Source organism: Felis catus, chromosome B4, assembly GCF_018350175.1.
Source record: "Felis catus isolate Fca126 chromosome B4, F.catus_Fca126_mat1.0, whole genome shotgun sequence".
Taxonomy (NCBI): Eukaryota; Metazoa; Chordata; class Mammalia; order Carnivora; family Felidae; genus Felis; species Felis catus.
The window spans coordinates 129874701-129889476 of NC_058374.1; the positions used below are offsets into that span (position 1 = coordinate 129874701).

Sequence of the window (14776 nt, forward strand, 5' to 3'; positions counted from 1 at the left end):
GAGAAAAGGACAAGAAGTCCTCAGGGCAGAGAGAAGCAGACGTGACCTTGGGGAAGCGCCTACAGAGAATGGAGGAGGGAGAAGCCTCCCAGGGTTGGGAGGGAAACAGGCAGAGAGAGCAAAGAGTCAGGGGTTAGCTTCCCAGGATGGCCGGACTCTGGCAGAGGCAGAAGCGGCTGGAAAACTCCCTGCCCCCCGGGGGCAGGAGGCAGCCAGAGGGGGCAGAGAGGACTGGGGCAGCAGCAGGAGCCAGAGAAGAGCCTGTGGTGTTTCGGGGTCGAGGCCACCGGCCCCCGCTGCCCCCAGGCCTCCCCCATCCAGTCCTGCCCCCACCCCCTCTGCAGCTCCCCCGGGGCCTGGGCAAGGCCTACAACGCAACACGGGACCCGGGCCCAGGGCGTGGGGACCTCACAGAGACGTAGGAGTCTATTCCCCGGCCGTGTGGGTGCGATGCAGGTGTGGCTGGAACCAGAACACCCCAGAGCCCAGGTGCCCCGTCCCAGCCGGCAGAGATCCACGAGGTGGTCTTCCACAGCCGCCGCCCAGTGGGACGGTGGGACACAGGCGGCCTCTGTGCAGGCCAGTCAGACCCCCGAGGGACACGCAGGCATCCCCAGCCCCGTGCCTTCTCGGGGAGGAGGCACAAACTTTCGTAAGCAGCGTCTCCCGCGCATGACAGGCTTTCTTGCGCGCCCCCCGCCAGTGTCTCCTGGGACTCTTGCTTCACCAGGGCTGCTGTGGTAAGCAGCACCCTAGTCCGGTGGCCGGCCTGGCCCCTGAGGCTCCCGGGACCGAGGAGAGGCCTGGGCATCTGGGTCTGTTGCCAGAGAAAGCAGCAGGGAGGCCAGGTGGCCGCTGCCCCGGTTGGCCAGCCCTACCTCAGGGACAGCGTCTGTTCAGAGTGCCCCCTCGTCCCACCCTGCTCGGAGGGCCCCAGGGGACACGGGCAGGGTGCCGGCAACCCAGAGCCTGCCAGCAACAGCCCCCGGTGTGGCCTCTGAAGGCTGCGAGAGGACCTGGGTCCTGCGAGAGGACCTGGGGCTTCCGGCCACATCGCCACGAATGAACCACGCGGCCCCCGATGCCAGCCTGCCCACACACGGAGACACAGAGCTCAGCCCGTGACTGCCGTACAGGCCACGGCCACAGACACGGGGTCTAGAGCCGGTCTGCTGTTTCCTAGCTGTGTGACCCTTCTGAGGGCTCAGTTTCCTCATCTGCAAAGTGGGAGAGTCACGGCCACAATCCCGTTATCTCCAAACCACCGGGGCCAGCTGTGTTGCAGAGTCTCCCACTTTTTCTGGAGTCTTGCAAGGTTTTCAAGACCCCGGCCGCCCCGTCTAGCCACACGCTGCTAATATTTCCGCGGGAAAACGACGAATCCGCCAACGAGGTGGGACGCGTAAGAACCATCACCTTGCACCGGGTCGGGTTCCTCCACCACACGAGTTCGGAAAACACGCCTCAGTCTTCAGAGAACTCTACATCTCACAGTTGCAGGGACGAGGCCTCAGACCTTGGGTGTCACCCACCTAGGAGCGTGGAAAAGGGATGTGACAGCACCCGAGGCAGCCACCGTTGACGCATTTGCTGCGTGCTCCGTCCACGCTGGGCGCCGCGTGACTTGCTCCTCACGACAGCTCTGTGCCACAAGAACTATTTTAATACCCATTTCACAGCTGGGGGATCGAGGCCCAGGACAGAGGAGGAACCCGCTCCCCGTGGTCGGCTGGACCGGGGTCCTGGTGTTCATAGCCACACCCGTTGTTCCCGCTTCACAGCTAGGACAGGGGGCGGGGGGCGGAGGGGTGGCGCTCAGGCCTCTGCCCTCGATTCTACCCCCCGGCTCGACTTCATTGCACATCTATTAGAGAAGACAGCAACAAGGAAGGGGAAAGTGCAAGCCGCTTCTCAGCAAGCCCTGGTCGTCCCAGGAGAATTGCCTCAGTCGTTGGCATTTCTGTGCCTGTAGAACCCGGACCCAGTTTTTCCGATCGCTCAGAGTTGGCCAGCAGAGGCTCGGGCTTCCCCTTGGTCAGCAGAACCCACTGGAGACCCTGCACTTCGTGCTGTCCTCCTGTAGCCCCCAGGCCGGACCAGAGGCCCCGCAGAGGTGAGGACGGAGCGGGGGGGAGGGGGGGACCTCCTCTCCCTGGGCACCCCAGCCCACGGTGAGACAGCAGCACTGCTCACCGCCCTGAAGGGCAATGTGCCCCAGCGATGGGCTGCAGGCACTTGGTTTAGGAAAAAGAGCTCCCACCAGGGCCACCAGGGTCCAAATCCCCGTCCCGCCAGATACCTGACCACCGGAAAGATCTGAAGTTCAACGTCTTTCGTGGTAAATCAGGGTAGGAATCTCTCCTTCTGGGCTGTTTGAGGGTTTCAACGAAAACGGGATTAAGAGGGTGACGGGACTGACCAAGTTGCATCTCCCCTCCGCTGGCTGGGGACCCCATGGCCCTAGACGAGAGGTCCCGGCCCCCAGAGCCTAGGGGGCCTCACCGGCGACAGGCGTTTCCCTCGAGAGGATGTCATCCTTGGAGAGAAAAAAGACGCTGAGGGATGTGTCTCCAATCTGCACAGAGAAGCTGCAGCGTTCGTTCCCTGGATTGTAGGTTTATTGCGGGGGAGGCTCGGGGAAGGGGGGAGGGGAGATGGTGATGAAGATTAAGGGGAGTATCTCAAAGCTGTGTGTCAGAGTGAGCTGCCTTTTCCTTAGCCTGGGTGTCGGGGGAAGTTGGTTGGCAGGGAAGGGGCCGCTGGACAACAGGACGGAGCTAAAGGCTCCCCAGGCAGGCGAAGAAAGACCATCGGCGATACAAGCTCGCAAATGGAAATAAGTTCTGGAACGTTCTTGGCAATCCGTTCCTCTCTCAATGTGACCACCCTCTCACACCCATCGAGAGGATGTCCGTAGGGGCAGGGGGTGGGATCTGATGGGACCAAAGAGCTCCCTGTGTCGCCTTCACCCTTCATCCCATAGGACTCACGGAAAATGGCGACAGGGCGCTGGCAGAGGGTGGGGCCCCAGACGGGAGTTTCTCAACCTCAGCCCCACTGACATCTCGGACTATGTCATTCCTAACTGTGGGCCTGGCCTGTGCATGGCAGGCTGTTTAGCGACCTCGCTGGCCTCCAGCCAGTCTCCCCCAGAGTTGTGACAGTTCAAACAATGTCTCCAGACATTGCCAACAACCCCTGGGGAGAAAACTCACCCTTGACTGAGATCCACGGCTCCAGGCTCGTACTGCAGGCCCGGCTGGGATCACACTGCCCTCTCCTATTTACCAAATGTATGGCATTGGTCTCTCTGTGGCTCAGTTTCCTCATGTGGAAAATCGGGATGATATTAGCCTCCATGTCACAGAATCACCGAGAGGTGTATCAAGTAGGGAAATGCAGGTCTGGCACAAGTACGCACGAAAATGTGCTTCATGTTCTAGGCCATGGTGCCCTGGAGACAAACTTCCAGAATCTAGCTTTGTAAGTCAGAGAGGAGAAAACGTGTTCTACTTATTTTTTTTTTAATTTTTTTTCAACGTTTTTTTATTTATTTTTGGGACAGAGAGAGACAGAGCATGAACGGGGGAGGGGCAGAGAGAGAAGGAGACACAGAATCGGAAACAGGCTCCAGGCTCTGAGCCATCAGCCCAGAGCCTGATGCGGGGCTCGAACTCACGGACCGCGAGATCGTGACCTGGCTGAAGTCGGATGCTTAACCGACTGCGCCACCCAGGCGCCCCCTATTTATTTTTTAAATTATTTTTTTAAAGTTTATTTCTTTATCTTGAGAGAGACAGCATAAGCCGGGGAGGGGAAGAGAGAGAGAGGGGAGAGGATCCCAAGCAGGCCCCAAGCTGTCAGGGCGATGCCTGACTCGGGGCTTGAAGCCGGGAGCCCTGAGACCACGACCTGAGTCAAATCCAAGAGTTGGACACTTCAGGGACTGAGCCACCCAGGCGCCCCAAGGAGAGACTCTTTATCTTTGATGCATTAACTCTACCTCCAGGACTATCCCAAAGAAATAACCAAATGGGTGGGCCAACATTTAGGTAAGGATCAAAAATTATTCATAAAGCAAAAAATTATTTATGAAAACAAAACCAAAGGTCAAACTGAAGACAACCCACAGATTCAACAGTAGGGGACTTATCAGATGCACAATGACACATCCGTCTGATGGAATGTCACACAGACTTTAAACAGCTTGTTGGAAATTATTTGCTAATACAGGGAGCCACTGTAATGCAATGTTAAGTGACAAAAATTCACACAAAACTGTATGAACGTCATGAGTCTAAATTTTGGTTTGCTTATTTTCTTTTTTATTTGAGAGAGAGAGAGAGAGAGAGCAGGGAAGAGGAGCAGAGGGCCTGAGAGAGAGAGAGAGAATCTTAAGCAGGGTCGGTGCTCAACACAGAGCCCAACTCGGGGCTCGATCCCACAACCCTGGGATCATGACCTGAGCCAAAATCAAGAGTTGGACACTCAACAGACTGAGCCACCCAAGTGCCCCTTGTTTTACTTATAAAATAAAATGTCCAGGGGCGCCTGGGTGGCTCAGTTAAGTGTCTGACTTTGGCTCAGGTCATGATGTCACAGTTTGTGGGTTCGAGCCCCGCATCGGGCTCTGAGCTGACAGCTCAGGGCTTGGAACCTGCTTCAGATTCTGTGTCTCCCTCTCTCTCTGCTCCTCCCCTGCTCATGCTCTGTCTGTCTGTCTCTCTCTCAAAGATGAATAAACATTAAAAAAAAATTTTTTTTAAATAAAAATGTCCACAGTGGTCATTTCTGTGTGCTGAGAATACAGAAGAATTTTATTCTTTATCCCTAAATTTTCTACAGTAAATCTGTACTTATTTAAATAATTAGGGGAAAAAGTATTACAAGAATTTTTGTGCCTTCAAACTATGTATGGGAGGACTTTTTTTCCCAAGTTCTTCCAGAAGCAGAAAGAAGGGAAGAGAGGGGCGCCTGGGCGGCTCAGCCGGTTAAGCCTCTAACTCTTGGTTTCACCTCGGGTCATGATCTTGAGGTTTGGGAGTTCGAACCCTGCATCAGGCTCCGTGCTGACAGCGCAGAACCTGCTTGGGATTCTTCCTCTCTCCCTCTGTCTCTGCCCTTCCCCTGATCGTGCTCTCTCTCTCAAAGAAATAAATAAACTTTAAAAAAAAGAAAAAGAAAAAAGAAGGGAGAAAAAGATGACCATGAGAGAGAAGGCGTATCTTGAAGATATCATTTCTGACATAGCTCTGGGGCCAAGTACCAAATATAGCGGGAGAAATGAAAGGACGTGTCCCTTTCCTAAGGCTGCCACAGACTGGGTGGCCTGAAACAACGGAAATGTATTCTCTTGTAACCCTGGAGGCTGGACTCTGAAATCAAGGCATCAGCAAGGCCAAGCTCCCCCTGTAGGCTCCCGGGGAAGAATCAACCCCTTGCTCACCTCCTGCAGCCTCTGGTGACTCGGGCAATCCTTGCCTGGCGATAGCTTGACTCCCATCTCTGCTTCTGTCACCACGCCACCTCTTTTGTGTCCTCTCCTCTTCTCGGAAGGACGACAGTCATTGGATTTAGCACCCCCCCCCGCCCCAATCTAGGATGAATTCGTCTCCAGATCCTTTAACTGATTACATCTGCAGAGACACAGCTGTCAAATAAGGTCACATCGGAGGTTCCGGATAGACATGATTTTGAGGGGCACAGCTCTTCAACCTGCTACAGGGGACAGTCTTGAAAAACAAATTAAGGTATCACAGGCAGATGTGTGGCAAAAATGATCGCTATGGAAAGTATAAAAGGGCGTAGCGTGAAAAGCGAGCTTCCCGGGGCGCCTGGGTGGCTCAGTGGGTTGAGCGTCTGACTTCAGCTCAGGTCGTGATCTCACGGTTCCTGGGCTCGAGTCTGTGCTGACAGCGCGGAGCCTGCTTCTGATTCTCTGTCTCCTTCTCTCTGCCCCTCCCTTGATCGTGGGCTCTCTCCCTCTCTCTCTCTCTCTAACATAAATAAGCATTAAAAAAAAAAAAAAAGCAAGCTTCCCTCTCTCATCCCTGACCTCCAATCCAATCAATGTTACTGGCTTCTTGTCTCTACAAACACATGTGTCTTTCTCCTACACAAGTTCAAGTATAGTATACAGTGTTCCACACCCTGCCTTTGTATTTACCAGTATATGCTGGGGATCCTTCCCTCCGTTCACATGGATTTGCCTCATTTGGTTTAATGACTACATACCGTTTCATCGGTAGATAAACCCTAGTTTACTCAGCTGATCCATTTGGGGTGGTTTTCAATTTTCCTTTTTCCTTTTCTTTCCTTTTCTTTCTTTCCTTTAAGTTTTTTATGTTACAAATAATGCTCCGATGCTCCCTATTTGTATCTGCATGCTATGCCCGGCTCTTTTCTTTTTTTTTAATAGATTTTTTTTTTTAGAGCAGTTTTAAATTCACAGCAAAATGGAGGGGAGCCTAAAGAGATCCCCCTTATGCCCCCTGGCTCCCCGCACACGCAGAGCCTCCCCCACTATTAACATCCCAGACCAGAGTGGTCCACTCCTCGCAGATGGTGAGCCTACGCTGACACATCGTTATCACCCAGAGTCCATAGTTGGCATCGGGGTTCACTCTTGGCGTACATTTTACGGGTTTGGGCAAATGGATAATGACACGTGTCTACCGCTATAGTATCTGACAGAATAGTCTCCCTGACCTAAAAATCCTCTGTGCTGCAACCATTCATTTCTCCCTCTCCCCAGCCCCTGGCAACCACTGATCTTTTTACAGTCTCCAGAGTTACGCCTTTTTCCAGAATGTCAAGTCATATGGTGGGAATCACACAGAATGTAGCTTTTTCAGACTGGCTCCTTCTGCTTAGTAACATGCATTTAAGGCTCCCCTATGTCTTTTCATGGCTCGATAGCTCATTTCTTTTAGTGCTGAATAATACGCCTTTATCTGATGGGACCACACTTTGTTTATTCACTACCGAAGGGCATCTTGGTGGTCTCCAAGCTTTGGCAATTATGAATGAAGTTGCTATAAATATCCGTGTGCATGTCTTTGTGCGGACCTAAGTCTTCAACTCCTCTGGGTAAATATCCAGGAGCATGATTGCTGGATCGTATGATCAGAGTATGTTGAGCTTTGTGAGAATTTCCCAGAGGTCTTTCAAAGCGTCTTGGCATTCCCGTGGGCAATCAGCGATGGTTGATATGGTGGTTGATATGAACCGCCGAACTTAATCAGAGCCCCCCAGCTTTACCCCCACTCGTTTGTGTGCGTGTTTAGTTCTGTGCAATTTTTTTCACACGTGTGGATTTGTGTGGTCAACACCACAATTGAGATACAGAACACGTCTGTGACACGGATCCCTTGTGCCCGCCCCCCCCCCCCGCCCCTTTATAGATACAGCCACCTCCTGGGCCTGCTCTGACTGTCCATTTTAACTTTTTCTGGCTCGCCATGTTTCAGACAGATCTCTTGCAAACAGTGTATATAGCTGGGCTTTGCTTTCCAAGCCAAAATAAGGGTGTTCTCATCTTGAGAGAGGGTTTTTATCCTGTTTGTGATTACATCATTTTCATCACGAAAAATTACTGCTCCTCACTGTTTATTGGGGTTGGCATTGTCCTAGCTATTTCACAGATAAGGAAAAGGAAGCAGAGCCGTGAGTTAATTTTCTTGAAATCACAGAACTGGTAAGTGACAGAGGGGGACTTCCCACCCGCTCTGCCCTACTGTCTCCATACTAACTATAGGTGAGTTTCCTCTTCCGGAAGGTTAAAACCATGTCTCTTCCCAGCCGGACGCCCTGCCCTCCTGAGTATGGAGAAGAGCAGAGACACCGCTTGGGCCTTCACCACAGTGGAGGCCCCTCACATCTGCCAAGGTAAGCTTTCTTCCATCCCGGCCATTTTCCTTAGAGGGGAGAACAGAATCCAGTGATGTCTTTGTAAGAGAAAGACGAGAAGTGGAGTGATCCAGAACACTGAAAAGCACAAGGATACACAAAGACGTGGCTCCCCAAATGCCCAAGTCCTTGTTCTTGTGTTTCACCCGCTGCTGTTACTCCTTGTTCTTGCTGCTTTCTTGTCTTCTTCCCGAGTCTAAGTGTTGGGGTACTCTGGGGTTCGGCCTGGGACCATCCCTGGCCTCTGTTGGTACTCTCTCCCTAAGGCTCTTAGGCCGTTTCCTGGCTTCGAGCGCTTTCTGCACAGATGGTTCCCACATTTCATCCCCCAGCCGGAACAGGAATCATATATCCACTGCCCACTCCAGCATCGCTTGGATGTCTCACGGGCACCTCAGACGTAACCCACCCCCAAAGGGAGTCGGAAACGTTCACTGCAACAGTCCCTCGGGCCCCAGACCTGACTCGCCCTGAAGTCATCCGGGACTCTGTTCTCCCACATCCCACATCCCCTGATGAATCCTGTGGCTTCTTACAAATATAATCCTTGCCATCACTTCTATCAACCTGGTCCCTTGCAGCTGTCCCCCCTCACTCTGACTATCGCAACAGCTTCTAACTGGCCTCCTTGCTTCCTCTTTTGCAAGTCTAGAGTCTATTTTCCAGCCTGAGTGATCATTTTTAACATATAAGTGAGATGAGGACCACTACTGGCTCATACAGTGTCCTGGGGCTTATGAGAAAAAGCTCACCCACTTAACAAGTGTAGATACAGCTCTGAGGACGCCTGGCTCCACAAATGGATAGAAACTTCATGCAATCAAGCAAGCAAGCAAGCAAGCGATCAAAGTGCTCCTTTCTCCCGATAGACTCAGCACCTCCCCCCATCCCTGGCCCCCAAGGGCTCCCACCTTGGCAAGTCGATTCTGGGGTGGATTTTAGATCCCAGCTGGATGCTCAGGCAGGACCTTTTACAGTTCTCATAATACTAATATAATATCAATATGTCTGTTGGAATCTAACTTGTAAAAAGGGCCTTATAAATTGTTCTCTTGTGAAATGATCTTTTCATCATTATAATCAATTCGATCACAACAGCCAATGGCTGGAAACAATCCAAACATACCAATCAGTGGAAGAATAGATCAATAAATTGCAGTGTATTTATACAATGAAATACTCCATAGCAATCATTTTAAAAACACTTTTTTATGTTTATTTTTGAGAGAGAGAGAGAGAGAGAGAGAGCATGTGAGTAGAGGAAGGGGAGAGAGAGAGGGAGGCACAGAATCTGAAGCAGGCTCCAGGCTCTGAGTTGTCAGCACACTGCTGGATGCAGGGCTTGAACTCACAAACCGTGAGATCATGACCTGAGTCAAAGTCAGACGCTTAGCCGACTGAGCCACCCAGGTGCCCCACAGCCATCATTTTTAAAATCAGTGATACCCACCACATGAACGCATTTCATACACATCATATTGAGTGAAGGAAGCTAAAGAAGTTAGTCCATTCATGTGAAATTGAAGAGTAGGCAAACTGACCCATGGTTATAGAAGTCAGAAACCACTGTCCTGTATCTTGATCTGGGTGGTGATTCCTCGGGAGCGTATATAAATGAATGTCTACTGAGCTGAGGACTTTACTTTGTCTACTTCCTGTATATAAGCTGCCCCTCGATATAAAATGTACAAACAATAGTTTGCAAATATTTAGTACGTTGTGAGTTTCTCATTATTTCGATTTTATGTAGTCTAAAATCCCTCCACAAACCTTGAACTTCACAAGGATCAGGGCACCGGCAGTCACCTTGCTTTCCATGTGCCCAACCAGAAGGCTGTCTGACTGGTGAGGACACCTCTCATTCCCCCATGGGCAGAACGAGCACGGCTTTGGTGGCCCAGGAGCTGGTGGATGACCAGGCGGGGAAAGGCTTCGAGGCTGGCATTGGTTTGCAGAGGTAACTGGGAGAGCTTTGTCCCCGGGGAAGGCTGCTTCTGCCGAAACGTCCTGGGCATCCTCTTGATGCGTGATGAGGAGAAAAAAGGGACTATGCTAAATATTTTGGACAGAAGAAGCGAGATCCCGTCAGGTGCATGACCCCGGGCGATAGGCCTCAAAGGGCAGAAACTGCCCCCCTCGCAGAGGGCAGGCCCGTGAAGGCTCACACATCACCAAAAAAGCCCCTTCGTGGCCCTGCATTGATGAACTTGGGCCCGATTATCCGTTCATCGGCGGAAGCCTCCAGCAGCCCAAGGTAGAAAATCAGCATATGTCCGCGGAGTGAGTTAGGGCATCTACACTGCGTGGTGCCTCCTCCGGTGGGACCGCAAGTCTACACCCGTCAGTGGGCACCGCCATCTCGTGACTTTGTAGTGAGCACAGAGTGGGGGTGTCAACTCTGCCCCTTCTCGCCCTTTCTCCTCTTTGTCCCTATTCACTTGAGGAAACACAGCGAGCAGGCAGGGCTGCGTTGTGGGATCCGTAAAGCTTAAGGTTCCTTGGCAGTGCCCGCCTCCTTGCCTGCATCCCTCCCCTTTTCCACGGCCAGCACCCCCCGCCCCGCAACCTTCTGCTCCGTGACCTGATTTATGGCTGCTGGTTAACTGATCATTGGGCCTAAATTTGCTAGTTTATTAGCGCTAAGGGGTTTCCTTGGGAGTCTATTTGGTTTTTAACCTTTCCCATTAAGAAATTGTGTGTGTGTGTGTGTGTGTGTGTGTGTGTGTGAAGAGAGAGAGATTCAGCAGTATAAGCATATATACTTCAGTGAGGAGTTCCTGACGTCAGCTGACAGAGGAGAAAGAAACAACTGGCAGGATAGAAGGTTCTCGGAGCTCTGCCCCCACCTCATGCGCTCCTCAGGGCAAGTCCCCCTTCCCTCTCTGGGCTTCTGTTGCCTCTGCTGAAAAGTCAAGGAGGCAGCTTGGGTCTTGGCTGGGGTCCCTTCCAGGTCTGATTGCCTCCTCTGGGCCAGGGAACCAGGCCTCCTACGCCCTCCCTGGTGGAGCGATGGCTCTTGGAGTCCGTTTGCTCTTGCCCGATACCGCTCTCCTGTAAGGTCAGACTCCGCTGGGGTGATACTTTGTACCGTGAGATACTGGGGAGGAGAAGCCTGGGTCCCTTTGTCCCTGACGTCTTCCACGAAGGACCAATCCCGTCCGTTTGAGTGGCCAAGTGAAGCTGGCCACGTGCCGAGGAGAACCTCCAGAATGTTGGTGATAACTCACCTCAGTCCTTTTGGTGTACAACTCCTGGTGGAAGCAAAGGTCACCACAGCAGCCAAACTCAAGGTCACGGACGTGTAGGCTGCGTTGTACAATATGGCGCCTCCTTCCTCTGACTCGCCTCTGCATATACGGGACTCTCAACCTGGTCTTCTCTTTCTCCTGCGTTTCCCACACCGGTCCCTCCGTTAGTCCCACATTGCTCATCTTGACTCAGATCTTACCATTCCCCCACTGCCCTCTCCTGGGTGACAGTGTCTCTGAACAAGGCTGAAAATGTCCCTCAGGACATTTGTCCCTCCAGAAGCCCCTCTTACGTGTTTCTTCTCTTTACGGAAGGAGCAGCTCCCAACAGCGTTCTGGGACTCTCCACAGTTGGGTCAGAGGTAACAGAGGTGCCAGGGAGAGGCAGGAAGGACTCAGAGTCAGGAGTGGCGAGAGCATCCAGAAACCGCAATGGGCCTAGGAGTGTGACTTTGCCACCTGGGAGACTGAAGCCAAATCTTTATTTCACTCATCCACAGGGACCAGGATGACATTCTTCCGTGTGAAGGTGTGCAGCAAGGAGAGGAGGGTCTGTCAGCTGAAGAGATAACATTTTTGGAAGAGTTCCCCATCGTGAAGGAGGAGCTAGAAGCAGGCATCAGAAAGCTCCACGCCCTTGCGGACCACATCGACACAACCCACAGAACACTCACCAAAACCAACATGGCAGCCAACTCCATGGCGGTGGTCTCAGGAGCCATGAGCATCCTGGCTCTAGTCCTTGCTCCAGCAACAGCAGGAGGAAGTCTGATGTTCTCCGCTGCTGGTAAAGGTCTGGGGACAGCAGCTGGGGTCGCCAGCATCTTGACCAACATTTTGGGACACTTTCGAAATCAAGAAGCCCGAGCTCAGGCCAGCAGCCTAGTGCCCACCCGTGGCCACGAGGTCGGGGAGCCCGGGGGGCAGAAGGCGTCTTACCTCATGGCTGTTGGAAAGATGGCTTATGATTATGGAAGTGCCATCAAGGATATTAAGAAGGACATCCGCGCCCTTCAGATAGCCAGAGCCCACCCGCGTCTGGCCACTGCTGCTAAGCGTCTCCTGACCACTGGCCGAGTCTCGGCCCGAAGGAGCAGGCAGGTGCAAAGGGCCTTTAAAGGCACGACGCTGCTGATGACGACAAACATTCGCTTGCTGGGGAGTGCGATGGCGGGCTTATCCCTCGGCCAGGACTTGACCGCCCTCCTGAAGGACTGGAAGCGACTGAAGGAAGGAGCAAGGACAAAGTCTGCGGAAGAGCTGAGGGCCCAGACCTGGGAGCTGGAAAGGACGCTGACAGAACTGACCCAGCTCTATGAGAGCCTGAAGCGGAGGGTGAGGCTGACATCTCCCTCTTGGGTGGAGCTGGGGGAGGGAGGCAGGAAGCTTGAACTGGGACTTATGGGCACCAAGGCTTATGGGAAAGGTGTTGAAGGAGCCGGGGCGTGCGTGTGTGTGTGTGTGTGTGTATGTATGTGTGTAGTTTGCTTGGATGTTCCTGAGGACGTGGGGCAGACGGTGGCCCCAAAGGTCCAAATGACGTCGGGGGCATCTTGATGATAATGGCGCCTGTCCTGGACAGCCCTGGTCATGCCTTCTATTTCTTTCTCAGTGCTCTAAGAGGGTCTTCCCGGTTGAACAGAAGAGGGCACTGAGCCACACGGAGTGTTGTGGACTGGCACGTGTCCCCTGAACTTTCGTGATTGAAGTCCCAATGCGACTCGGTAGAGGTCCCAAAGAGGGCCTTTGGGAAGTGACTGGGGCTGATTCAGGTCTCAGGAAAGGGTGATTCCATACGACTGTGTCCTAAGCGGAGGAAGGAACACAAGAGGGCTCTCTCTCTCTCTGCCTGCGCCCGCACAGAGGAAAGGCTATGGGAGCCATCAGCAAGCCCGGAGGGACATCTCACCAGGAACCCAATGGGCCGGAGCCTCCAGAACAAGGAGAAAATACATTCCTGTTATCCAAGGCGCCGGCCTGTGGTGTTCTGCTAGGACAGCCCCAGCTGGCTAAGACGGGGAGCTTCTGAGGCTCACCAGGTTCTCAACTGGGTGGTGACAGAGTCAGGACACACAGCCAGGAAGCCTGACCACAGAAGCCCCCGGAGCTGCCCGCCAGGCTGAGCCGGAGCCTTCTGTAGCTTTCCCGTGACTGCTGTTTCCCTTTCTTTACAGAAACTCTTCCAAGAGGAAAGACCCAGGAGCTCATCTTCGGGAGGAGCCACGGGGTCTCTGCCCCAGCCCCCAGCCAGGCGTGGGGAAGCAGGACCCCAGGGGACACAAGAGGACGAGGGCAGGCTGAGCCGCCGGGCCTCTGAGCAGAATTAAAAGGGGCAGGGCGGAGGCGGGCTGGTTGGCAGAAGGGATGCCTGGAAACTGAGCAACCGGGAGGTCCACCTGGGTCCTGAGGACGCTGTCGGCTGGTGAGGGTGGCCAGGGCCATCTGTCCTGCCTCTCCTTTGCCACCCGGCTTCTTCATTGTCCCCCACTCTTCCCTGGGGAGCCACCTCATTCCCACTGCTTTGTCAGCACCCCGTTCGCTCATGTGCACACAGGCTCTCTGCTAAGCGGGGACCGTAAGACAAGGAAGGTCCCTCAGGTGAAGGTCACCTTGGGCTCACCTTGGGCTCACCTTGGGCTCACCTTGGGCTCACCGGCTGCCTTGCTCTGCTCTCTTCCTCCCCCTGCCCTGCGGTAAAACCCTGGGTTTGCACACACAGGGATGTCACCGGAACCTGCCGGACCAGATTCCATCAGGAGCCCTCCCTTTCTCCCCAAGTGCTCTGCACAACTTAGGACCTCTCCAGGCTTCCCCACTCACCCGTCTCTTCTTCTTTTCTCCTTTTTTATGTTTTAGCTGCTATTTTGAAAGCAGTGCATGGACATGAGGTACAACTTTTTTTAAAGTTCAGGAAAGTAAAAACCAGGCGTTGGAAACAATGCATCAACCAAGGGTGACCACTGTTGGCAGCCGGGTGTGGAATTTCCTTCCCGTGGTTCCTTGCTTTGGGTGTTAAAGTGTAGCGGTCATTAGACTGCTGCGGGCGGGGGGCGGGGCTTCCTCCAGGCTGCCTTTATAGAAGTTTTTTTTTCTGCAAAACCAATGAGTGGTCTTGCTCTCATTCTCAATTCCTTCGTTTGCCTACAGATCTAGCACTTTGCATTTTGCTGTTTTCACTTAACGATATTTTCCTGCCCTTCTATATTTCACTTGGTTTTTATAGACTTTTTTCGTGTGTTGCACAATATTCTCTTGATTATATGTAGTCTTTTATTTTATTTTTTTTTTTAATTTTTTTAACGTTTATTTATTTTTGAGACAGAGAGAGACAGAGCATGAACAGGGGAGGAGCAGAGAGAGAGGGAGGCACAGAATCTGAAACAGGCTCCAGGCTCTGAGCTGTCAACCCAGAGCCCCACGCGGGGCTCGGACTCACGGACCGTGAGATCATGACCTGAGCCGAAGCCGGAGGCTTAACCGACCAAGCCACTCAGGCGCCCCATATGTGGTCTTTTAAATTAGACACGTTAGTCATCACTTTCTGTTTCAAGTGGCCAAAACCAATGCAAACTGGCCTACCCAGAAAAGGGGAGTTTATTGACTCATGTACTTAAAAAGCT

The 14776-nt window shown here is 52.8% G+C and overlaps 1 protein-coding gene across 6 annotated transcripts; it reads left to right on the forward strand.

Moving 5' to 3' along the window:
* The first annotated feature begins 1064 nt into the window (after positions 1 to 1064).
* Positions 1065 to 14544, forward strand: APOL6 (apolipoprotein L6). 6 transcript variants are annotated; one of them, XM_006934006.5, is made up of 5 exons: positions 1065 to 2113; positions 7801 to 7887; positions 9694 to 9865; positions 11657 to 12491; positions 13331 to 14544. In XM_006934006.5, exons 2-5 carry the CDS (start codon positions 7824 to 7826, stop codon positions 13481 to 13483), a joined length of 1224 nt encoding a protein of 407 aa, XP_006934068.1. In that variant the 5' UTR covers positions 1065 to 2113; positions 7801 to 7823; the 3' UTR covers positions 13484 to 14544. The 6 variants fall into 6 exon arrangements, with proteins under 6 accessions (XP_006934068.1, XP_006934069.1, XP_006934070.1 ...); XM_006934007.5 differs by having other exon boundaries at positions 1956 to 2113; positions 9739 to 9865; XM_006934008.5 differs by having other exon boundaries at positions 2096 to 2113; positions 9659 to 9865.
* The last annotated feature ends 232 nt before the right edge of the window (positions 14545 to 14776 follow it).